Here is a 24,620-nt window from a genome sequence, read left to right on the forward strand (position 1 = left end):
GCATAAGGTTAAAAACTCGCTCAGTCAGTCAAGTATTTGCTAAATTTATTAAAACTTCCTACATGCCAATTTTTAGGTGTAAGATGCTAAGTCAAAAACAAAAAGGCCAGCTCAGACCCTCAAGGAGCTCAAACTCTAGCAAGAGAGAAAAAAAAAAAGTCAGAGCCTGAAGTCTATGCAGAAGTCACTCGATACAGGACAGTGGAGGCTTTCCCCCAACACAGCAGAGCCTCTGCACCAGCTGAATAAAGAGAACTACAACCACGTGAGCACAAGGGGGGCGGGGGCACGAATCCAAATGCTGAGTAGAAAGCAGTTCGAACAGAAAGGCTTTAGGAAACACACCTTAGAAGAGGTAGCTAAGCACACTCTTCAGAGACGCCCAGAGGGTGGCAGGTGTGACGGCATGCAGACTATACAGTGCCTCAGGGAGAGCGCAGATGGGCAGAGGGACAGGAGAGAGAGGCCAGCACCATCAAGTACCTTAGACATTACATAGTGGAATTTAGGTTTTTATCTCAGAGCGATGGAAAAGCACTGAGCTAGGTCTGAGCTGGAACAATACTCCATAAGTCACCCAGAATATAGAAATCCCCTCACAATTATACAAGAAAGCCTGTAAAACAGGTAACAGGATCCCTGAATCTGCCTACAAATGAAGAAGGTTATTGTTTAGCTTCTGACCCATTTGTAGCCCTATTATTTGCAAAGCTCTTTCCTAGGAGGTAGAAGAAAGGCAGGCAAAAACAGGCTAATGCATACAAAACATAAAAAATACATGAGCACACACTCCACATAGTCTAAGATGAAAATAGCAAGCCAGGCTATTCAGTATTCACATGTGATTATTACCACAATGACAGTGTATGTTTCTTTACTTGTAAAAAATAGCTAAATTTTGTGCCGAGTACTAATTTACCACTGGGGTGCTTGTCCAGAATAGAGAAGAGCAGAAGGAAGAAGGACTCTTTTCCATAGGTGGACTCTCTAGAACATTCTCCTTGCAGGAGGATACCTTTGCTACCTCTCCCATTAGACTATTGATGACTCTTCCTCTACCTCCCTGGTATCCCTAAGTCTCACCTCCACACTGAGGTTTGCTCCTGGGACCTCTCCCTCTTGCTTTGTTGTAGGAACCTCCTTGGCTAGAAGGCTGTAAGTAGTAATCACGACATCATACGTAGAGAGCCTGCATGGATACAAAAGGCAAACAGTAAACAGTTCCTCCTAGTGCCTGCCAGCTAGGGAGCTGGGGAGAAAGAACAGCTCAGGGGAGGGTGTTTGCCAGCATGCTCAAGGCTCTCAGTTTAATTGCCAGCACTGCAAAAACAAAACAGACCTTAGGGAGGGAAGAAAAGAGCAGAGTTGACATCCACTAATTATGTGCTTGGTACACACATGATCGAGGTCTCTCTCCTCTCTCGTGTGTGTGCACGTGTATGTGTGTGTGTGTGTGTGTGTGTGTGTGAAATGAGGTGGATTTTTCTATCAGACTTCCCTATCTCTTACCAATGTGACCATTCTTCCCATATAGTCTGTCCTCTACAGCAACCATCCAGTCAATCAGAAAGGAGAATGTCTAACTGTAGTCATATTAAGTTTGCTATGACCTAATCAGAACAGAATGTAGGACAGGGCTGGAAACTGGTATCTAATGATTTGAAGTGGGTGATGCTCAGGTCTCCAAGAAAAAAGAATCCTCAAAGCACTATCAACTCCATGCCAACTGTACATTCCTGCTACCATTTTACAATAGATTTGTGAAAACCCATTAACTTAGTTTTGGGCAGAAAAATGTAGTAAGCTTTTAGCTCATCTTTTCTACATTATTTACATTTATTCAATTATTTTACATGCATTAGTGTTTTATTTGAAGTATGTCTGTGTAAGGATGTCAGATCCCCTGAAACTGGAGTTATAGACAGTTGTGAGCTGCCATGTGGATGCTGAGAATTGAACCTGGGTCCTCTGGAAGAGCAGCCAGTGCTCTTAACCTCTAAGCCACCTCTCCAGCCCAAAGGCTTGGATCTTATTCGAATGGATTTAATATCACCTAACAGAGAGTAATACATTATTTGATAAAGTGATATACCTCACTCCAAGTGGTAGTCCATCTATGAATTCTCAGAATTAAACATAAGTGACTGTACCTTCTGAGTAACGAGCTGTTACGTCCAAAGTGCAAGCCAAAGAGCAAAGTTCAAGTGAGCTCAATTGTTTCTAAGGATCCAGAACCACCAGCAAACTCCAGTCCTGCTCTGTTGCACTATGAGAACAAACGTACAGTGTGCTGTGAGACTGACTGCCGGCCTGAAAGACAGCTCGGAGGTTAAGAGCACTGGGTTAGTACCCAGCATATTACAACTCCAGCTGTAACTCCGGTTCCAGGGAATCTGATGCCATCTTCTGGCCTCTGCAGGTACCTGCATGCACGCGGCACACAGTTATAACACTTCTATACATTAAATCAGTAATCCTTAAAATTTAAAAAGAAACATTTAAAAATTAAAAAATAAATTTAAAAGTAAAAAGTCACCAATCCGGTATGACTCCTGCACTGGTCTATGAGCATAAAATTGCAGTAGCAAAGGTTGGGAGTGATAACTTGGGACAGAGAACAACAATGCTCTCATCCGAGGTTAAACAGCCTCCGCGCCACTCGTCCCAGTCAGAAACAGGACAGATTTTAAGTTAACAGGCAGGTCTAATTGTAGCTCAGTGCTACAGCTTACCCAGAATGCTCAAGGTATTTGATCCCAGCACTAGAAAAACAAAAAACACCCCTAAAACCCAAAACTAAAGATTGCCATCTGAGCTGATCTTTTCTCCCTCCCAAGCATCCCTTTTCAAGAATGTTCAGTTAAGTCTAACAATTCTGCATCTAAAACTCTTACACTTAACTTTACTGAATAGTGTATGTATAAAAATACAGTCATAAACATGCTCACAGCCACAGCCCGCAGCAGGTAACTGACAAGAGTGCTAGCAAGATGGTGTGTAAGACGAAGTGCTTCCTTTCACACTCAGGGAAATGGACGATGAGTTCTAGCCTCAGGTCTTCAGTGCCTGAGGGAGACCCTGACAGTTCCTCAGTCCCCAGGGTTTACCAGGGAATGTGACTGCTACCTGTCAGGCAACTCAGGTACTGCAAGATCTTCCTATTGAAGCTTAGGGAGAGCGACCAGCACATGGCAAAGTGAAACCACTAAACCTTCATTTGCGCTTAGTGTAAGCTGCCTGATAATTAGATTTAAAACTGTCCTCAGTCTCCACACAAGTGACAGGTCCCAAAGAACTGGGCAAGCAGAAAGGCAAAAGGGCTCCCTAGGTGGGCAGCACATCCGTCCAAGTGCTTCTGACTTACACTTTTGCGTGCCGACTCCGGTTTGGCCCATGGTAGAGATAGATTCTGAGTTTGTTGCTGTTCACACGTTTCTCTACTTCATTCTTCCAGTGATGGATCAGGGAAGCAGGGCAGACAATTAGTGTCCCATTGGAAGTAAAGACAGAGGGATCTAGGGGAAGAAATCAATACCTAGTAGCATTCGTTGAACAGCCTTGAACACAAGCTTTCTCTTGTGTTATCCCTTCAGTCAGTATTTTTAACTATTGTTTTATTTCTACACAAAGCAAACAGAATAGGAAATGGAAGAGATGGTCTTTTATTTATTTTAGAATGAGTTTAAGGATAAAGTAGGCAGTGTAAGACCAGTCAAAAAAGCAATGCTCTTTCATAGTGGCCACTAGTGGAAGCAGGTTCTTTCCTAAGGCCTCCTGAGATGATTCACTACAGAGAGTTACTGTTTTGTTTTTCTATATAAAAACCATAACTTAATGTACTTCTACAATAAATATAAATACAAATTACTATGCATTAAATGAGTAGAAAAAGCCTCTTCAAGAAAAGCAAATGTGATTTTTTTAGATGTATTTATTAGGAATACAATGTTCTGCCTGCACATATGCCTGCACACCAGAAGAGGTCACCAGAGCACATTATAGATGGTTTTGATCCATCATGTAGTTGTTGGGAATTGAACTTGGGACCTGTGGAAGAGCAGCCAGTGGTCTTAAACTCTGAACCATCTCTCCAGCCCCGTAAATGTGATTTGTAACCATATACTGGCACACAGTATTTAGTACCATTGTTTCTCATCGTGCAAGTGTGCGTGTGTGTGCACACACGTGTGTGTTACTCCATGCAGGGTCAGGGGCCCAGCTGCAACAGATAACATATATCAACATAAAATATGCATGAAGCTATATTTTAAAAACAAGTGAACAAACAGAATATGCACCTTTAAAAAGGTACATTAATTTAGATGTTCCTAGGGGTTCATCCCTAGCATCAAGAGAAAACATTAACTACTATGCTTGAACTAACTGTTCTAGGACCTCATCTACCTCCGGAAAACTCGTTTGAATCCAAGATCATGCCAAATTCAATTAAAAGAAAGAAGACGTCATTTATAACTGCACACTCAGCATCAGAAGTAACACAGGAGGAGTGGGTGTCAAATGAGGACAGGCCGCCATGGAGGTGTCAGACATACTTCGGGCATACGAGGTAGGTAGTAGGGTGCTGCTTGCTCACCCCACACTGTACTGAGTGTATATCTGTGCACCCAACCATGCGGTGGCCAAGTCCCATCTCTAGAGCTTCATGTCACAGGTGAAGAAGATGACAAGGCTCTGCAGGCAGTGTCTGAGAGCACTGAACTCTGGTGTCTGGCTGTGCTATGACTCCCACACTGGCACACATGACATGCACAGGGAGCACTGGGGCATAGCCATCACTGGCAGGGTCATGCCACAGGGTGAAACCACGCCTGGCACTGTGCCCATAAGTATTGCTTCCAGATCAGGAAGATGAAAGAGACTGCAGCTGGCTGGGTATCAGGCAATTCCATGACCTCAAGATCAAGTTCCCATTGCCCCACCGAGTGTTTCCATGATAGCACGAGCCTTGCTTCACCACCAATTTCTTCTAAACCCAGAGACCACTGAATAAAATTCCAGAATCAAAAGAAGGAGAAAGAAATAACACAGGAAAGTAACCAGTACTGGCTTTATAACAGGCTAATGAGATGTGACCAAAGCTACCCTTGTTAACTTGAAAACCCCCCTTTGCTGTCCCAAATAGGGTTGGGAATGGCAGAAGGCGCTTATATCTACCATTCTTGGAAAGCCACGTCACAGGCATGCTTCGGTCCTTTTCCTTGCTTTTCTGCTGATTCTTCTTGGTTAGAATGAGTGCAATCATTGTCAGGGTTTTTCCTAAGCCCATGTCATCCGCTAGAAATAAGAGACAAAGGGTCAACATGACTTCAAGAGAAGACTCCTCTGGCAGACACTGGCCTACTCCCTATTCCTATCTGCTTCCTATCCCTGTGGGATCTGTTTGTGTAAAGATAATCTGCTATTTGTATGGAGATCGAGGTCAGATACTCTTACCCCAGTTTCCCTGCTATGGTGGATTTATCTAACAGTGGACTGATTGACTTTCAGTTATTCTCAAAAGCAAAAATGTCTAGCTAACATACACTATCACCTACTCTACTGGTACTGCCACAGTTCCAGCAGTCTGTCATGCACATCCATCATCCATCAAAGGCCATAACTGAACACCTCATTATATGTGCATGTATACATTTGTACATACATATGTGTGTGACATGCAGAAAACTATCACATGCCAAGGCACATGTGTGTGGAGTCAGTTCTCTCCTACTTTTTACATGAATGCCAAAGATCAAACTTGGGTCACCAGGCTTTTACAAGTGTTTTGCTTGTGCGTCAAGTCACTAACTATGACACTTCTTGTGTTACACTGCACAGTCCCTGTGCTAGTCTCTGAGATTACCTAACTTGCTCTTCATACCACATGTAACACTTGGATTAGCTCATCAGGCTTCTACAGTCCTTCAACATAATCACTGTGATTCAGCAGTAGAGTGCTTCACTTTCTGCCTCTGCCACAGTGTGTGAGTCAACATGGGCAGCCTGTGTATCGACATCTGAAAGCCCTGCTGCCAACATTAGGCCATGGCTACCCATGGAACTAACATGTAAGGAGAGCTGTCACATTTCAAAACTGCCCACACCACTTATATACATGATATAGTTCTGTACCAACATCGCCTTTCCTTCTGGAGGATGGAATCTCACTGTCTACCAGTATGAAATTGCCTATGCTACATGCTACTAGAAAACTCCCTGGGCATTAAGTTTCCAAAACGCTTCTCTGGCTGGAAACATCCTCCAACTACTAGGATATTGTGACCCATGTGACTTCATTAGGAGAAGACTCCAGAAGACTGCTCCCAGAATTTTGTCCCATGGGCCTTCTGCTGGTTTTGATCTGTGTACATCATGGCCAGGGGATGCACTAAATATTGTGGCTCCCATTACAAATCTCTGAACCCTAAGCAGACAGAAACTTTAGCTTCCTTGAACACTCAGGATGAAGTCATGATCAGTTTGCAATTGTGGCTATGGCCTGTGCTCCTAGAAGGATGGCCCCAGGCTCATGTTCCACAGCTTCTAGAGACTGGAGACCAGAACGGAACAAACTCTCCTTAGTCAGAGGCAGATACTAATGTTGGTTGCCAACAGCTCCTTTGGTACGCTATGTGTCTTAACCAAGCTCTTAACATGTCTACACTTTAGTTTCCCATCTGAAAAATGGACATACCTTCCTCGTAGCACTGTGACAACATCAAATCAAGCACTACAGCACAGTTAACATAGTGACTAAGTATCCCGTAACTGTCAGCTCTTATTGTAATACCAAACTTACCCAGGATCCCTCCTTGTGGCTTCTGACTTTCCCGCCATAGTAACCAGGCTAATGCCTGCTTCTGGTGCAGCAGCAAGGGGACCTGACAAAGTTAAGTCAAATGTCAGAATGAATTCCTAATGAGAGGCTATCTGGACCCCAGCTTCATTCTACTCTTGTACCGGTGAGCCCTCTGTTCTAGCTGTGGCCATGAGCTGCTGGTTTCCCCTGCCCACTATGAAGACCTCACTATGCTAACACTCAGCATCTCTATTAGGATGCTCCTGTCCATGTCTCCACCTCCACTAAAAGTCCACTTGACTTTTACTAGCCTTTCTGTTCCTTCTCATGATCCTTGTATTTGACTCTCCTTTCTACCCAACGGCCAGTCTAGACTGATAGTCACACATTGCAATAGCTCTTCAAATACTGACTTCCTCCCAGTTCTTTTGTGTCCCAGTTTATGCTGTGCTTTGGGACAACAGACCTTCACAACATTCATAAACCTTTATAGTTATGACTACTGCAGAGGGCATCTTGAATCTTTGAAATCTAAGTTCATCGGCCAATGCCAGGCTCCACTGTGACTCTCCCCACTCTCTGTAGCACTGTCTGCTCCTCCCAGTGAGGGACTGATTCACACCAACCTGTCCCTCACTACCGCCCCTCATTAGCCTGTGTTGTTTTTAATCCTCTCTGCCCCTAAACGTCTTCATTTTTTTTAAGGTATAAAACAACTTACTGACCATTATTTTGAGTTCCCTATATACTTTACATATATGGCCTATGACATGCTACAATTTTGTTTGTTTTTGAGACAGGGTTTCTCTGTGTAGCCCTGGCTGTCCTGGGACTCACTCTGTAGACCAGGCTGGCTTCAGACTCATATCAATTCATTTGTCTCTGACTCTTGAGTGCTGCGATTAAAGGCATGCACCACCAGCGCCTGGCAGCACCGTGCTTTTTATCTCTGTCTTATGAGCACGTTTGTTTTATAAATCTCCAACCCCGGTAGCTCATTTCAGATAACAAGTGGTTTGCATCCTGTAGCATCTAACAACTGAACACACAGATCCTTTGCCGTTTTAGAATATAACTCAAAAAAGGGGGGGGGGGGGTCCTGTTACTACTTTTACTGTTCAACAGAAAAGAAGGAACCGCTATAGAAGGCATCTCCCCGCAGGTTTCACGGTGCTCTCCGGTGCTGGGTACTCTACATTGTAGTCTTTCTGGCTCACCTTCAAGCCAGCTGGGTCTTCCGCCACTGCTGTTTCTCCAGGACAAGACTCCAGTGACCGATGTAGCTCATCAATGGCTTCACTCGTGATTTTCCACACATTATAAAGACGATGGTGGTTCATATGGCCTGAGGACAGACAAGTGTTCCCCAAGATGTCACAAGTGTTGTGTCGTGAGGGCTGGGGATGTGGTGCGGTTGCTATAGTGTTTGCCTCACATAATTGGGTTTGAGCCCCAACACCATACAAATTCAATACAGGAGGCCCCGTTCCTCAGACAAAAACAGCAAGCCAAGTACTGTATGCTGGCTAGAGCCTCAAAAAACACAATTACCTGTCAAATGATGAATCTGTACTGAGTAAAAATTCCTACCTCAAGACTCTGCTGGTCTCATAAGCCTTTCTACTCCCATTCTGTTTCCTTAACCACACAAACAACTATGATTTAGAACAAACAACCTACAATACTTTTCTAGAGCTGAAGATGAAATGTGAGGCCTTGAACGTGACAGGCGAGCTCTGCCGCTGAGCTCCATCTCCACCATTTACTTTCAGTTCTGAAAAGCAGTGGACATGAAGGTCATCCTGGGCAGTAATTCTGGAAGCAAAGGCCTCTGAATCCAAAGAAGAGCCAGTGAGAGTACAAGCCACACATGAAGTTATCTTTGAGGACAGAAAGCTGATCCCTGAGATGCAGGTCACAGTGGACTGTGTCACTCTATACTACTGGCCCTCTCACCCCATACCAGCAAGATACCCAAGCTGTTCCCGATTCTAGGGGGAAAGCATTTCTAGGACAAGGTTTCTAGACAATGGGAAATGTTAAGTTCTGAAGTGCCTTAAACTGTCTTAACAGGATTCTTTCCAAGACCTGTCACAAGTTCTTTTACATCAATAACCTGCTATAACTTCATGTTTCTCTAGGTGGCTTCATCATTATTAAGTAATAGAATAATGTTGTAAAATAAGCTTTAGTCCCAAAAAGCTTCTTGGCTATCTATGTGACCAAGTGTTTTCTCAATCACATTTAGAGTAGTCTAAATTCAAATACCACCCACTCACCTATTAGACACTCCCTATCAAGGCTGCCTTCCAATTTTTTAGACCTGTTATTACTGGGAGAAAACTGCCACCGTTTTCCTAATTTCTGCCAGCCCACTTCAATTCCAATCTCCTGACTGCAAAACAAGTCATCAGTCAGCCAGCACACCTAAGGTTCTATCTAGGAGCTGGGCATGGTGGTGTACTCCTTCCTGGTCTATACAGCAAGTTCCAGGTCAGAATTTTGAAACAAGTGAGATCCTGTTTCAAAACACCAAAAAACAAGAAAACCTAAAAAAATTAAAAAAAACAAACACCTCTACTAGGGACCTGCAAAGTTGCCTGGAAGTTAGCAACAGAAACATAGCTAACTAGGGAACTACTGCCTTCTATGTGTCTGAAGGAATTGGTCACCTTAGATCATTCTTCTCTGCCTCCATACATGCCCGACCCACCCTCATCTTTCACATAGAAAAATAAAAATGTTACCTGCTGGTCTATCTGCCTCATAATAATAAGCAAGTTTTCATACACAATACTGTCTGTGCATCCTATGTACTGACCTCTGGGTTGGTTGGCTGGTGGGCACATGGTGACATAAGGTAGTAACTAGCCCCACCTCGGAGTCCTAAAACAACTGTTCGAAGCTCTACCGAGAATAAGATAATTCACACACCTGCAACTCTCAATCCAAGGATGAACAACTTTCCCTTGGAGTGGGTGCAAAGATACGGCCTGCGTAGCGCGTAACTTACCAGCTTGTCGGAGCTGGCCTGAGTCCTTGAACCTTACCTTCTTCAGGAGTTTCCTGGCGGCCTGCCTTTAGTCCTAGAGAGGTTGCAGGCTGGATGTGGGGCCTGGGAAGGGGCTGGGCAGGTATCAAGTGTAGAGGGCCAGCAGCAGTTTTGGTGATGTTACTCTGCTCTGGTTCCTGAGAGCTGCAGTTCTCCCTACTTCCTGTTCAACACACACGGGACAAGCAGATTAAAGTGAGAGAAACAAGTAAAGACATCACAAGCAAGTGCAGCCAGCGGAGGCCTCCCAGAGAAGACTGAGTTTTAACTGTACTGGGACCACAGCATGCAGGAATCCTGCTATACAACAGCAGGTAGCATTACGAGAAAGCCTGGACGCCAACAATACAGCAGGAAAAATGAACACAATCTTTCTCAGAGTGTGTCTGACATGTTCACAAACACTGAGTTCCAGCACAAACCCCATCTTACCTTGCTCAGGGGAGAGAGCCAGGGCACTGAGCGCATCCTCCAAAGCCTGGATTTGCTTAAGCAACTTCTCTCCCTTATCGGGGAGAGCCTGGATGTTCACTGCAGCCAGGGTGCCCTAAAAAACAGACCCTATCAAGTGGAACTGGCATCTCAAGTTATTAAAAGACAACCTCACATTTTTCAATTCTGGCTTAGCATGTAAAAACTCCAAAATGGTCTTCTAATTATGAATGTGAAAACCAAGATTAAAAAGCAAAATAAACCCCAGCTAGCACACTAAGCCTAAGTCTAACCATAGGGAAGGCAGGCATTAAGCAGCCACCTAGAAAGCCTTCCCAGGAATCCACTCAACCCTGCAAGCTCTCCAAGCTGCTCACAGAAGCACCCTGGTCTGAGAGCACTGGTTCTCGTCCTCCTGATGCTATGACCCTTTAATACAGTTCTTCATGATGTCGTGACCTCAACCATACAATTATTTTGTTGCTACTTCACAACTAAAATTTTACTACTGTTATGAATTATAATATATTAATCTATGTTTTCCAACAGTCTTGGGCAACCCCTGTGAAAAGGTCATTTGACCCCCAGCACGGTTTCAGCTCACAAGTTGAGAACCACTGCCTTAGAGACAAAGCACAGACTGTCTTTTTCTTTTCTTTCTTTCTTTTTTTAGTTTTTATTATATGTATTGGTATGCAATATAAACTTTGGATAAGTATGTGAGTGTAGGTGCAAGTGCCCAGGATGCAGGGAGAGGGTGTCAGATCCCCTGGAGCTGAGCTTACAGTTGGTTTGGCGCCAGCTGACATGGGTGTTGGGAACTGATCTGGGGTCTTTTGCCAGAGCAGTACACACTACAGACTCACCTTCTTTTGTTTCAGCTGTGTTGTAAGGTTCGCACGCTGGACTGCTGAGTCAGATGATTCTCCCTTCTTAGAAACACCTGAAGCAATAGCTGTCTGTCTCTGCACGCTCTGGTCAGAATGTTGGAGGCTCCCCTTCTTCTGTGAGTCCAGAGTCAAGTCAAAGAGAAGTGGGGACCCTGGCCTACTGGAAACTCCATCATCTTCGCTGTCATCGCTGCTGGAGGTGGCATGGTGTACCGCTCCTGAGGAAAGCCCAGGGGCTACTTGTGCTTTGGGAGCAGGCCTCCAAGTCTTGGAAGGTCCCTGGAGAGGCTCCTGAGATAGCCCCTTCTGGGAGACCTGTGCACTGCAGACATCTGTTCCTGTTTTACCTGGGGCCTCCCCGTTCTTGAGCTGCTCCCTGCTGAGGTGTCCCTCTTTCTGAACCTTACTTTCTGTGTGCTGACCAGGAATACTCTGCTGCAAAAGCTGGGTTTCCTTTTCTCTCAGAGGTTCTGGCTTGTTTGGGACCTCTCGACTCTCTGACATCTGAGGGCCCTTGGGTATTCCTTGAAGCTCCTCTCCATGGCCTTGTTTGGAAACCATTCCTTCAGTTTTCTTAGTTTGGGGCTGGAACACTGTTTTCTCCTCTTGTTCTTCTCGATCACCTCCGGACTGTCTAGTTGTCACCAGGTCAGATGAGGGGTCCTTCTCCATTTTGCAGTTAGATTTAGACTTCTGTTCTTTCTTTTGATCCAAGAGCTGCTCTCTGTCTTCTCTCAGCTTCTTATCAGCTGTCTTTCTCTCTCCTACTTCCACAGACTGTTTCCAATCAAGTGTTTTCTGATTCTTGTTAAGCACCCTAAATGGGTTTCTGTGCTGGCTGGGAGGGTGAGGCAGTAACTCAGATGCCAGCTGAGGCTTGCTGGTTCCAGAGTGTTCCTTGGGATTAGGATCCTACAGACAATGAAAATATTAGACTGTAACATAAAATAGGGTTACTTTTGTATCTAAAATGTCCTTTTAGAGGAAACAAAAACACAGTAAATGCAGTCCATGCCTAGCACTGCTTCTGCATGTAAAAAGGAAAGATGCCAAATTCACAAGGGATCCACTTTTTTCAGTTCCTTGTTCACACTCTGTTCAGGATAATTCCTTTCTAGGGCCTGGTGAAGACTGAGACAACAGGCGCTGATAGTCACAAGAGCCACAATGTGTATTTTTCTATTCTTTATAAGTGTTACTAGTTCCCCAGGTCTAGTCCCCATGTATGGCACAAGAATAGGGTCTCTCCTCCTCTCACAGTCTAGGAACCTAGGCGTTACATTTAGCTTGTATCAAAATCAAGTCAATACTGATCTATAAAAAGACAGGGAGGTTAGTCTTTCTTACCTAAGTAGGATACTGGCTGACATTGGAAAACATTTGTGTAAAACAGAAGGTAAGTGATCAAACTTTGACCATGGCAGTGGCTCTTTGAATGAGCAGCCACAGAACCCTCCAGGGCTCTTGGAGGCAGTGTGACGGACACCAGCAGTTCATACAGACTGGGTTGCTTTTGGTAGATGGAAACAGATGGGTGATTCCTACCTGCCACGGGACGTTTCCACACCAGTGCTTCCCCTCCGCCTTAGTTCTAGCACATCGGAAGAACAACCTAATGGAGTACAGAACAGACATAATTAAGGCACACATGTTCTTTAAGAGTTTCATTTTTTTATGGTTTTTACTGATTTTGTGTACGCATGAGCATTTATTTTGCTTGCATGTACACATGTAGTACCTGTAGAGGCCAAAAGATGGCTCTGAATTCCCTGACACCAGATTCAGGCCTCTCATTGTTGTGAGCTGCCTGATATTACGGGTAATGAGAACAGAATCCAAGTCTTATGCAAGAGCACCAAGTGCTCTTAACCACTTGGCATTAATCTAAACCCATAATTAGGGGGAGAGAGAGAGAGGGAGAGAGAGAGGTCTCACCACAGCCCAAGCTGAGCACACCTGGTTTGTACGTGGGCACTGAAGGTCTGAACTCAGGTCCCCATGCTTGCACAGCTAGCAGCTTACCTACTAAGCCATCACTCCAGCCCCTGCAGGGGACATTTTTAAGGGCTGGAAAGTCAAGAACCAACATGATACAATAACCAAAAGCATGCACCCGTTTATTCTTTTTTACTCTGTATGAAGAACAAATGAAATGGAGAAGGAGATCAGCAATAGCTGCTAAAAATCAGGCAAAGGATAACCAGATATTGTGTGTGCTAGAAGGGAGGCCACAATACTGTCTAACAAAGGAAGTTGCTTAACAAGAAATACGAGCAAACTCCGAACGGTTATCACACAGCTAACTCTTCACAACCTGGGGCCTTTCTGGAGCAGGGCCACCACTGCCCCCGATGAGAGGTGGACAGAGCACACTGGATGGACTGCCATTCCAGCTCTCTCCAGGCCGCTTGTCTCAGCCTAACTGCACTCAGCTTCACCATCTCAGTTCAAGCTCTCACCCAGAGAAAGCTGGATCTGGGTCTGAATCCCAGCAACCTCGGGAAGTCAGATTCCCTTCCTAACTCTCTAACAGCAGTCTTTCATCCACCTGTAAAACAGCTCCCGAAACCAGCCACAGCAGAGGGGCATGGAGGATAAGGGATAATGAGGTGCCATGTGGCTCAGGTCTTTGGTAGATACGTTCCTCTAGTCTTCACTTTTGAATCTCCGTGGTTCTTCTAATGCACATTAGAAAGCCACTGGTGGCCGTCTACCAACTTTAGAGGTAGGTGTTTCTGTACCAAGGGACAAGTGATCTTAGTGTCAGGACTGAACCTAATCAAGATTTGCCTGCCCAACTCTACTAACAGAAAGCAACTCTCTTCCTCTCTCCTTCTCTATTCTAATTACCCGTATAGGCTAGGGAGGTGTCTTAGTGAAAAAAGTGGTCCCTTGCAAGTGTGAAAACCAAAGAACCCGCATAAAATACAGGTGGGTTTGGCACCTATCTGTAATCCCAGCACTCAAGAGGCAGAGACAAAGTGTTCCCAGGACAAACTGTCTATTGAGGCTTGCCAACAGGTGAGTTCCAAGGTCGGTGAGGACACTCCCTCAGTAAGTAAGGTGGAGGGTGATCAAGAGTCACTCAACATCAACCTCTGGCCTCACACACATGTGCATGACAACTGCACACATCCAAATGTACGCAAATATACATATGCACATACCCCCATACATGCAGAACAACAAACACTCCATTTACAGCAGCAGTAAAAACATAACCAGAGGAATACACTTGGAAAGGACTGTGAGCACTTTATAATGGAAATTATTTAAAACACTGAGAACAATTTAAAGTCATACTTTACATCATGCTCACAGCCTGGAAAAGTCAATATTGAAGTCTGTTCTCTCAAAACGGATCTCTGTAAATATGCAACCTCAACAGTTTTCTGTAGAAATTTAAGAGGCTGAATCTATTTGCTATGCAAACACAAAGACCCCACAATTCCAGCACAATCTTGAAGAAGCTGGAAGACACATTATTTCACATAATCAACCATGCAAAAATATGTAAATAAACTAATGGGCAAAAATTAACCACCTCAGACACTGACACAAACTTAGGGCTGATTGATTTTTTTTTTTAAAACAAGGATGCCAAGCATTTCGATATACTTGGGTTGGTGACAGGACTTTACACCGACGTGCTGGTTTAAATGAGAATGGCCCCTATAGGCTCATAGATCTGAAGGCTTGTTTTCCAGTTGCTGGGATTCTCTGGGAAGGATTAGGAAGTGTGTGGCCTTGTTAAAGGAGGTACATCACTGGGGATTCTCTCTCTTTGCCCCATGCTTGTGGACCAGATTTAAGTTCTCAGTTACTGCTCCAGTACAGTGTTTACCTGTTTGCTGCCCTGTTCCTGCCATGATAGTTAGTGTTGGACTCTTATACTATATGAATTAATTCTAATTTTAATTTGTAAGTTATGTAATTTAATTCTAAAATTACATAAAAATAGTCATGTATGACTTCTGCCTTCTTGGCCAAACCCCCAAGCCAATTCTCCAAAGTGGTCATGTTACATCATGCCTTGGTACCCCAATGTGTTCATTTAAAAGAGTCTCTAATGATGGTGACTTTCTACTTACCTATTAACATTCATGATGACTAACATCTCCCATCTATATGGACTTCCCCACCCTTCCCAAGGGAAACTGCACTTTACTGAGTATGACCTTTTCCCTCTTTCTATTATCAGAATTGAGAGTTGACTAGTTAGTGGGTTGATGTTATTAGCAACTGGACAGCTAGTGGGGTACCACAGAGCTGCTAATCCAGAAATTAACCACTGGCTTCTCGGGGTAACTCCTTCAGCATCTAAGGCACTGGCTGTCAACCTGTGACCCTTTAACACAGTTCCTCATGTTGGGATAACCTCACTGCTACTTTGAAACTATAATCTTGCTACTGTTATGAACCACAATGTAAATATCTGACATGTGACCCCCTGTGAAAGGGTCATTTGACCCTTGCAAAGGGGTGGAGACCCACAGGTTTAGAACCACTAACAAGGTAGACAGATGATGCTCAGTGTGTGCAGAAACGGTTGTCAGTGACGACTTTTAAAGGACAAAATTCTTTACTTTTAAAGAATTTAAAAACAAGCTGCAACTCTTCAGGATGGAGGGGGGAGTGTGTGGAGGGGGGAGTGTGTGTGGAAGTGGAGGGGGTGTGGAGGTGGAGGTGCATCTACGTGTTCACTCTGGACACTCACCTCCATTCTTTCTTGCCCTGTGGTAGAAACAAACCCTGAAGCTCGACCACAAACTCCTCATGCAATAAACAATGAGAAACAGGAATACTAGGAGAGAAAAACACAATAAAATAATTTTAAAAGACAAGGAACAGAGGCCAGCAGCCTGAAGTCAAATGCAAGCCTGAATTCTCACTGAGTAGCCCTGGCTGGGCTGGGACTCACTACCTAGACCAATGTGGCCTCGAATTTGCAGCAATCCTTCCTCTGTCTCTTGAGTCCTAGGATCACAAGTGTGTGCTACCACACCCAGCCCAACCACAGATATTATGCCAAGGTGTCCCAAAGATGGCTATCTGTGTGGCTTCCTAAGGAAAGGACCCATAGTTTTTTCCTTTTTCCACTTTCTAAACCAAAGCATGACAATAATTCTTTTCTTCATCACTTTCATAGGACACCCACACTGCAACATCCCAGGGATGACATAGTCTAAGGCTGACTATCGGGCAGGCCTGCTGTGACCTCTCCTCAGGTTCTCCCATTACCCTCTATCCACTAACACCTTATTAGCTGCCACTTGCCGTTACCCACACGTCTACCTCTAACAATAACTTACTCACGTGCTTCTTGCCAGAAATAAAATTGTACATGTCCCTCCTAACTTACAGAAGAAAAATATGGGCAACACTGAGAGCAAACAGGTTTGAGTGAAGGTCTAAAGCATTCTCCCATGACTTGTAAAACTGCCTGCAGCCTGCTTGTCAGACACGCCGCAGGCCTCCAGTGAAAGTACTGTACTAGTTTGTATTACAGTATACCCAGGTAAGAGGCACGCTGTTTAAGGATATTCAGTCTTTTTTTAAAGATTTATTTCTATTTTTTGTTTAGGGATGTTTTGTCTGCATGTGTGTCTATACACCATGTACATGCTAGGCCTTCAGAGGCCAAAAGAGCACACCCGATCCCCTAAAACTGAAGTTATAGACATTTGACCACCCCTAAGTGGGTGCTAGAAATCGAAGCTGGGGCCTCTGGAAGAACAGCCAGTGCTCTTAAAGGTTGACCCATCTCCCCAACCCCCAAGAATATTTCTCTTAATGTTGAATCAAACCTGAGACCAACGTTGATGCATAATTTCTATAAACATAAGCACACATGTGTCTTACAACATTTGAGCAGTGTACTAAATCCTAATATATTTAGAAATAAATAGTAAACTCCGATGCAACATGGAGATACAAATCATACAACTTATTCCAGGACTAATATCCAGTATATAGCTATGATGCTGAAAAGATAACTATGCTCTACAAAGTTCGGCTGAATAAAGAGCAGGAGGAAATGTTAAATGATACCACGGTTTAATTTCACTGTCAACACCTGGTATCTTAAGATTGTCACACCTGAGAGCAGTATGACTTTCCTCGCTTTAGACAAGATGCTTGACATTTCTAGGTCTCAGCCTTAATACATTTCAGGTCAGCAGAACCTGAGTTCTACATCAACCTCTGAAGTTTCATTCAGCGCTAACACCCTGCAGCAGTGGCTCTCAACCTTCCCAATACTGCAACCCTTTAAAAGTTCCTTATGTTGAGGTGACCCCAACCATAAAAATCATTTCTGTTGCCACTTTATAACTGTACTTTTGCTACTGTTTTGAATCATAATGTAACTTTCGGATTTGCAGGACATCTGAAATGCAACCCCTGTGAAAAGGTCCTTAGACCCTGGAGGTCGCTACCCACAGGCTGAGAGAGAAACGCTGCCCTAAAGACCATGGATCTCTCTGGATCATTGATGTCACGCCACACTAGATGAACGAGAAAAGCTGCTGTCTAACTATATTTTAGCCTCAAACATTAAAATTTAAATGGCGACCTAAAATTGGTACAAGACCAGCAAATTAATTCCCACGCCCACTGTTTGTTTACGCCTTTTAGAGGGAGCAGAAAGGATTCTGGGGCAAAGGGGAGTGGCTAAGGAAGGCCACACAAGGTGCCTAGAAACTTGAAGCGGACTATAGAAGGATCCGAGTGTGGGCGAATCCGCGTCCCAAGGCAGTTGAAGTGGCCGGGCTGGGTCACTTCATAGAACCGGGCCGGGTTGGAGACTCACTCGGTGGCCTGCACGAAGCCGCATGTGTTTGTCCGGCACACGTAGAAGCTCTTTCCCTTATTCGGGCCATCGCGGACGCCGGTCTTTAAGAAGCAAACGGCCCCTGAGGAAACAAGAAGGTCAGCAACAGCCACTGCAAGCCAGTCCCACAGTCCCCAGGAGAGAAATCCCAAGACTAGGGCCTTACCGTGCTCCGGACACTTAACTACGTCCATAACGCTGCCAGGAAGCCCTGGCCTGCCGGGTTTCCGTCTTTGGCCCCGCCCCGTTCCGCCCACCACAGCGTTCCACCAATCACATGGCTGATCCTCTCATCTTCAACCAATTACAGCCTCCCTCAGGCTTGGCGCGCGCTGAAATCAAACTTGAAGTAGGAGGCGTGGCAGAAGTCCAATGAGGACTCCAGGAGGTTCCCTGACTTGGGGGGAAAAGCGAGACTTAAATGCTGAGCCTCAAAGTAGCTGCTGAGACCCAGACGGAGCCAGAGCCACTTGCTTGCTGACGAAGAAGCCACTGTAGGGGAAACACTTAAATTGAGGCGGCCGAGAGGCAGGAGCATCTCCTAAAACTGTGGGAATCTATTGCTTAGTCTGTAGTCTGCACAAAGGTTCCCTTAGGACCCGGGACAACCTTTAAATGAGTGTAGGGCGTCCACAGGGTCACCCAGGATTGAACGTCTGCACACATCTCAGTTCCACGCTTTGCGCTCTTTGAGTCTCATGGCTGCCTTCTGGTGAGGTTCTAAGGACCACCTGGTGTGGATGCCCTGAGTCTAAGAGAAGAACCTGAGGGTAATTCCGGGCCTCGGGCCTCGCGTGCAAGCTTATGTATTTTGCATTGTCAAACCTTTTGAACTTATTTCGCATTTGAAGTTTAAAAAAAAAAAAAAAAACAAACAGACTGACATTAAGAGAATATTGCATTTGTAACCAAGGGGCTAGAGAATTATGGCTCAGCATTTAAGAGTGCTTGTTGGCTGTTATTGCAGACATGAGTTTGGTTTCTAGCAAATACTTACGGCCTCTCACAACCACCTGAAATCCAGCCCCACGCCTCCATGGACTCCCCACTTTAACTTGGACACACAGAGAGGCACATTCACGGGATTAAAAATAAAATGAATACTTAGAAATTGTAATCAATTCTTTTAATGAGTGGGGGATGGGGGATGACTATCGGAACTTGGTTGCTCATATTTCAGCTGTTGAAGACCATGTGTCTCAGAGTGGCACACACAACTGCTACGAGGACAGAAAAGCTGCAGTATGTAAGAAGTCTGGGCTATGTGGAAACTGCAAACATTTTAGGAGTCCTGAGTTGGAGAGACAAACCCGAGGTATCATTTATGAATTAAGCAGTTCTTACTAAATAGCTTTTTTTTTTTTTTTTTTTTGGTGCCCCAAGAGGAGTAAGTGGTTGAGAAATATGAAGTTCACGTAATGCATACACTTAAGGTAACTGCTCTAACCACAAGGGGCTCACTGAATGGAGGAAACTGAACTAACTTATACCTAATGCTTAAATAAATATAAAATAGTATTTAAATGTCAGGACGAATGGAGTCAGCAGCAAACCCTCTGGAGAGCTAAAGACATGAATTTCCAAGTGCATGCAGTATACCGCCAGTTCTCCAGTGGGATTTTATACAAATAGGTGAGGTATTTTTCTTTATTCCCAGGTTGCAATTCCAAGATCTGTATGTGCGTGTGAACTAGATACCATGTGAGGTGAAGAAGACTGAAAACACTGAGGTTTGGGGAGGAGGACCATGGTGATTTTTGTAGTGAGACTTTTTTTTTGTTTCTTTAAAAACACAAAAATATAAGAATTTTTGTTTGTTTGTTTTCATCAGGTGGGGCCGCTACAGTTTGTCCACAGCAGCTGACTATGACTTGACTCTGTGCTCCAACAAGGGTGTGGTTTTGTCAGCCAGTGGATAGTTTCTGCAAGAGTGTGACATTTGGAATTCTGGGGACTCTTCGGAGGATATATAAATACTAGGGCCCATTAGAATGGGGCTGGATGGTGGTTGGATGCTGTAGGCTGCGCTTTGTTAAGCAGTTGTATGCAAAGAGATGAAAAGAAAAAAATTAGATGTGCTGGTGGCAAAGCTCAAACTTGCCCCAAGGAACTAGACAGCCCTAATCAGCAGGAAGCCGCCTACCATTATTGTGTCACCACCCTTTCCTCTCTGCCCCCCCTTTTTTCTTTTCTACCTAGCATTATGGGGGTTAAAAAGAGAGGGGTAGAGAAGGGGGAGGAAAGAACTCACAGAGCAATCAAAAGTCTGGTTACTGATTTTTTCCCCCTATTTTTTTCATTTATGCCTACAGGCCAGAAGGGGGCACCAGATCTCACTGTAGATGGTTGTGAGCCACCATGAGGTAGCTGGGAATTGAACTCATGTAGCCAGAGCTCTTAACCTCTCAGCCACTTCTCCAGCCCCAGGTTACAGATTCTTTCCCCGCACAATATGATTTTGAGACTAGACAAAGTCCAGGTCTCGGGTGTGACATTACAGACCAATCTTTTCCTCCGCAGCTGCTCAGCCGGCTTCTGCACTTCCCAGGAGCAAAACTGAACACAGAAAACAGGAAGGGGAGCTGTTCCTTCCAGAAATCTAGGATGTGCTAAATAAAAATATATAGAGCAAGGATCATATTAATAGGAGAGGGGTTGGGCCAGTGAGACAGCCGAGCACGTACAGGTTTTGTGCATATATATTTCATGTACGTTCTTAGCCAGAAAACATCCAGAAAGACCTCTAAGACTGAGCTGTATACATTTCTACTTTGAATGAAGCTAAGAATGAAAGTTGTGGTTTTCTTGATAGCCATGACGTACTCAGAACAAATGCTTAGAGTAAATCCTAAGTCTGGATGTTTTAAATGCACGAGCTAACAATACAAATTATTTAAGTATGGGCTGCTCGACCACAGAATTTATGTTGGAATTATTCTGCAGCCAGATTGTGACAGTGACTGCACTTGAGCTTAAAAATCTGTTTGTTTGTTTGTTTGTTTGTTTGTTTGTTTGGAGATAGAGTTTTAGGATTAGCTCAACCTGGTCTTGAACTGGGTATGTGTCCAGGCTGACTTTAAGCATCAGACCCTTTGAATAGGTGAATCCTATGAGACCTAAATTAGGCCTCAAGAAAGCTGCTTTTAAAAATGTGTAAGTGGTGTTGGAACCGTCCATGTAGAAAGTAAATGGGAGGTGCACCACCATCCTTAGAAAACAGCCTAGTGGCTGAAGAACCTGGTGGTAGACAGTGCTGACCCTGAAGCAGGTGGGCTCCCTAACCTGTGACAACAGGGCGGTACACTCATTTTAGTTCTTGAGGCAATGAAGACAAGTGTGCTGGGCACTGTGCTGGCTGACACATGTCAGACTCAGTGGGTCCTCGATAGAGGTGAGAGGGTGAGCTAACCCCTGAACACCCCTCTCAGCATCATTTAAAAATATCCAACAATTTAAATTCAAGCCAGTTGTCAGATTCTTGTAGTTCTGCAAGTCTCGTTTATTATATACGTGCTCAAGGGAGGTTTGCTAGCCAGATGTCAGTTCTAAGCATCCTGTTTTCTGGGGTAGGGGTGAGGAGGCGTGCTTAGTACCAAATCACCGAGTACCGCCCCACCCAGCACCTGATTTTCCAAAACTCTCAGACATTTTGATTGTTGCAAACACAGAGCCTCGTTCTAAATGGCAGGTGACATATCTTTGCCCTGCAGCGCCTTCTGAGAAGGGAAGTTGTCAAATCTCAGCTCTCTCTGAGGTGCGTTGTAAGATAAGGGCTTTTCCTGAATAGCTGCTACATTTAGTGCTCACAACTACCCTAGCAACATGCATTCTTTATTCCGAGTTTTAAAGATTTGGGAAAGTCAGGGCTGGTGGCTCACACCTGTAACCCCAGCATAGAGAAGAATTGTCTTGAGCTCAAGGCAAGCCCAGACTACACAGAGAATACCAGGCCTGCCTGAGTTACACAGTTAGATGTGTCTCAAAAGGAACCATTAGTATAGTGTCTCAAAAGAATTAGTGTGCTAAAATGAAAATGTTGTTGTTGTTTTGTGTTTGTTTGTTTGTTTGTTTGAGCAGGGGTTCGAGTGTAGCCTTGGCTGTCCTAAAACTATCTCTGTAGACCAGGCTGTCCTTGAATTTAGAGATCCACCCGCCTCTGCCTCCTGAGTGGTAGGATTAAAACCATATGTCATCACTGCCAGGCAAAACTTTTAAGTTTCAAAATACATTCAGTGACTCAGATATTTCACTTGCATTTCATCAAACATTTAGGTGTTTGCTATGGCATGCTTAACAACTGCTAAGACTAAATAAAAAACAAAAGCCATAGCCATTTTACAAATAACCACTAGGTGGCAGCACATTAACATGAAAGTCAAGCAGAAGGACGGCCTATTTCTGTTTCATTCTTTTGGCTTACAAATAAGTACTGCTCATTCGATTTCATTTTATCTGGTGCCTTCCAGATATATGAGAGTTTTAAACCTGTCCTTTGATTAAGGAACAATCAAGATGTTACTGTGGGCAAAGATCTGTTTATAATCTGAACTGTCATTCAGTTTGACAAATGATTTTGTTGTTACCAAAATTTTGCAGTGTTAGATTCCAAATTTCACTGTTCTTAAAATAGGATGCCAAGAGTTGTTCAGAGCATTTTCTCCTGCTTGTTTATAGTTCATCATAGTGCTTTTTAAATGTGTAGAGTTGCATAGCCAACTGTTTTTAGAACATGCTTGTGTATTGTATAATGTGTATGTGCACACATACATGTGTGTGCACGTATGTATGCATGTGAGCATATGAAGACCAGAGGTTGACCTCAGATAATCATTCACTCTTCTTCATCTTGGATTTTGAGGCAGGGTCTCTTGCGGAACCTGATTCTTACTCCACAAGCTCCCATCTGCATGCACAACCACACCTGCTTTCTCCAGATGTTGGGGATCCAAACTCAGGTTCTTGTGCTTACATGACAAGAACTTCACTAGCTGTGGCCTCTCCGAGCCCCTCCCCACAGTTTAAGACCAATGTTTATGATCCTGAAAATGAGATCAGCCTAGCGATCTCCATCTACAAAATGCTGCCTTCTGAATGTCCTCTATAAACGGAGTCATAGCGCACGTCTATTGCTTCTGTCTCAGATCATCCTTACGTGATGCCTTCGAGGTTGATTCATACCATCTAGTGTTTCAGTGGTCCACCCCAAGGGCATCAGAGAAACCAGAATGGAACAGTGGAGCACATCAACATTGTTTGTGCACTCTGACTGTACTCATGCCAATATTCTGAGACATCAAACCATAAACTTTTAAAGCTCGGTATTAGATGACTCTATTTCTATCCTTTGGGAATCCAGGCTGGCACATCTTTGCTGTTCTACTCTGTACAACTAGCATGCACCACTCTTATGATTTAAAAAATCCAATAATGCCATTAACAGCAAGCGCACAGGGAGATACGACAGAGAGCGTGTACCAGAATCACGATGATTATGCTTATGTGAGATGGCAGGATTTGGGGTGCCCTCCCCCATTTTTATTCCCATGTAATCTCATTACACTGCCGTGGAGTGGCCTTGGGATAACATGTCTGCCTCTTTCATAATCTTCTATATACGTGCATGCTTCTCAGCCTGGCTGTCTAACTCCATCCTGTAATTAATCCTTTCTCCTTTGGCTCTTTCTATTTCTTCCCACCCTCTGTTTTGTATCTAATTTCATACTTTAAACCTTTCTCCTTTTTGCTCTCTCCATACTAATTTTACTTAATTCTAGCTTGATTCATGACCCTAATTTTCAGTGTTCCTAAGATGGAGGAACTGCTTCCTCCTCACTGCTTCCCTAAGGCCATAATCATCACACACACACACACACACACACACACACACACACACACAGAGAGAGAGAGAGAGAGAGAGAGAGAGAGAGAGAGAGAGAGAGAGAGAAGAGGCTGCTGTGGCTGTGTACGTGGTTGCTCCAAGTTGCCTTTCCTCTGGGTGGTGACACATGGCACACATGGCACTTGGGCACATGCTAAGTTCTCCTGTGGAGAAGGAATGTGGTACCCCAGGTTCTGAAGATTCACCACCTCTGGGCCCCTTCAGGTGCTGGGATCTTAGTGGCTGAGACAACCCGCACAGATCTGGGGACAGTGCCCTGCGGCTCCTTCATGGCTTCACCTAGGAGCTGGGACAGAGCATCTGCACTGTGCCACTAGGTTTCAGAGCAGACGAGCCCTCCATTGTTCACGCTCAGCACTTTGGCCGGTTATGAGTCTCTGCATGAGCCACTACCCACTGCCCAAGAGAAGCTTCTCTGACCAAAGCTGCGAGCAGCACACGTCTGTGAGTGTAAACAGAAATGTTCACAGTGCAGCTTGCCAAGATGGCCATTTGGCAAAACAACAGTCGTAGATTCTCCTCTAGGGTGGCTGATTCCCCCACTATGGTTTTCGACTGGGTTTACCATACCAGACATGAACTCTTCCCTGTGAGTCAGGCCTTACATCTGATCAGAGAGCAGTTGGCTGTACCCCAAATCATCACGCCACACTTTCTCCCCCAGTGTGCACATTTCTCCAAGCAGGAGGGGACCGTAGCTGGGATAAGTGCGGGGT

The 24,620-nt window shown here is 44.5% G+C and overlaps 1 protein-coding gene across 1 annotated transcript in view; it reads right to left on the reverse strand.

Moving 5' to 3' along the window:
- The window catches only part of TTF2 (transcription termination factor 2), a 30,265-nt gene extending 12,061 nt beyond the window's left edge, over nt 1-18,204 (reverse strand). Inside the window, exons 1-12 of the mRNA XM_080916555.1 lie at nt 18,172-18,204; nt 17,985-18,087; nt 15,891-15,977; nt 12,719-12,785; nt 11,150-12,085; nt 10,284-10,398; nt 9,850-10,014; nt 8,017-8,144; nt 6,800-6,881; nt 5,176-5,295; nt 3,365-3,515; nt 1,084-1,189 (exon numbers count right to left, since the gene is read on the reverse strand). Coding sequence (XP_080772681.1) covers nt 1,084-1,189; nt 3,365-3,515; nt 5,176-5,295; nt 6,800-6,881; nt 8,017-8,144; nt 9,850-10,014; nt 10,284-10,398; nt 11,150-12,085; nt 12,719-12,785; nt 15,891-15,977; nt 17,985-18,087; nt 18,172-18,199 — 2,088 coding nt within the window. The 5' untranslated portion in view covers nt 18,200-18,204. The remainder of the gene's footprint in view (nt 1-1,083; nt 1,190-3,364; nt 3,516-5,175; nt 5,296-6,799; nt 6,882-8,016; nt 8,145-9,849; nt 10,015-10,283; nt 10,399-11,149; nt 12,086-12,718; nt 12,786-15,890; nt 15,978-17,984; nt 18,088-18,171) is intronic.
- Nucleotides 18,205-24,620: the final 6,416 nt, after the last annotated feature.

Source organism: Micromys minutus, assembly GCF_963924665.1.
Source record: "Micromys minutus genome assembly, chromosome: 4".
In the NCBI taxonomy this organism is placed as follows: domain Eukaryota; kingdom Metazoa; phylum Chordata; class Mammalia; order Rodentia; family Muridae; genus Micromys; species Micromys minutus.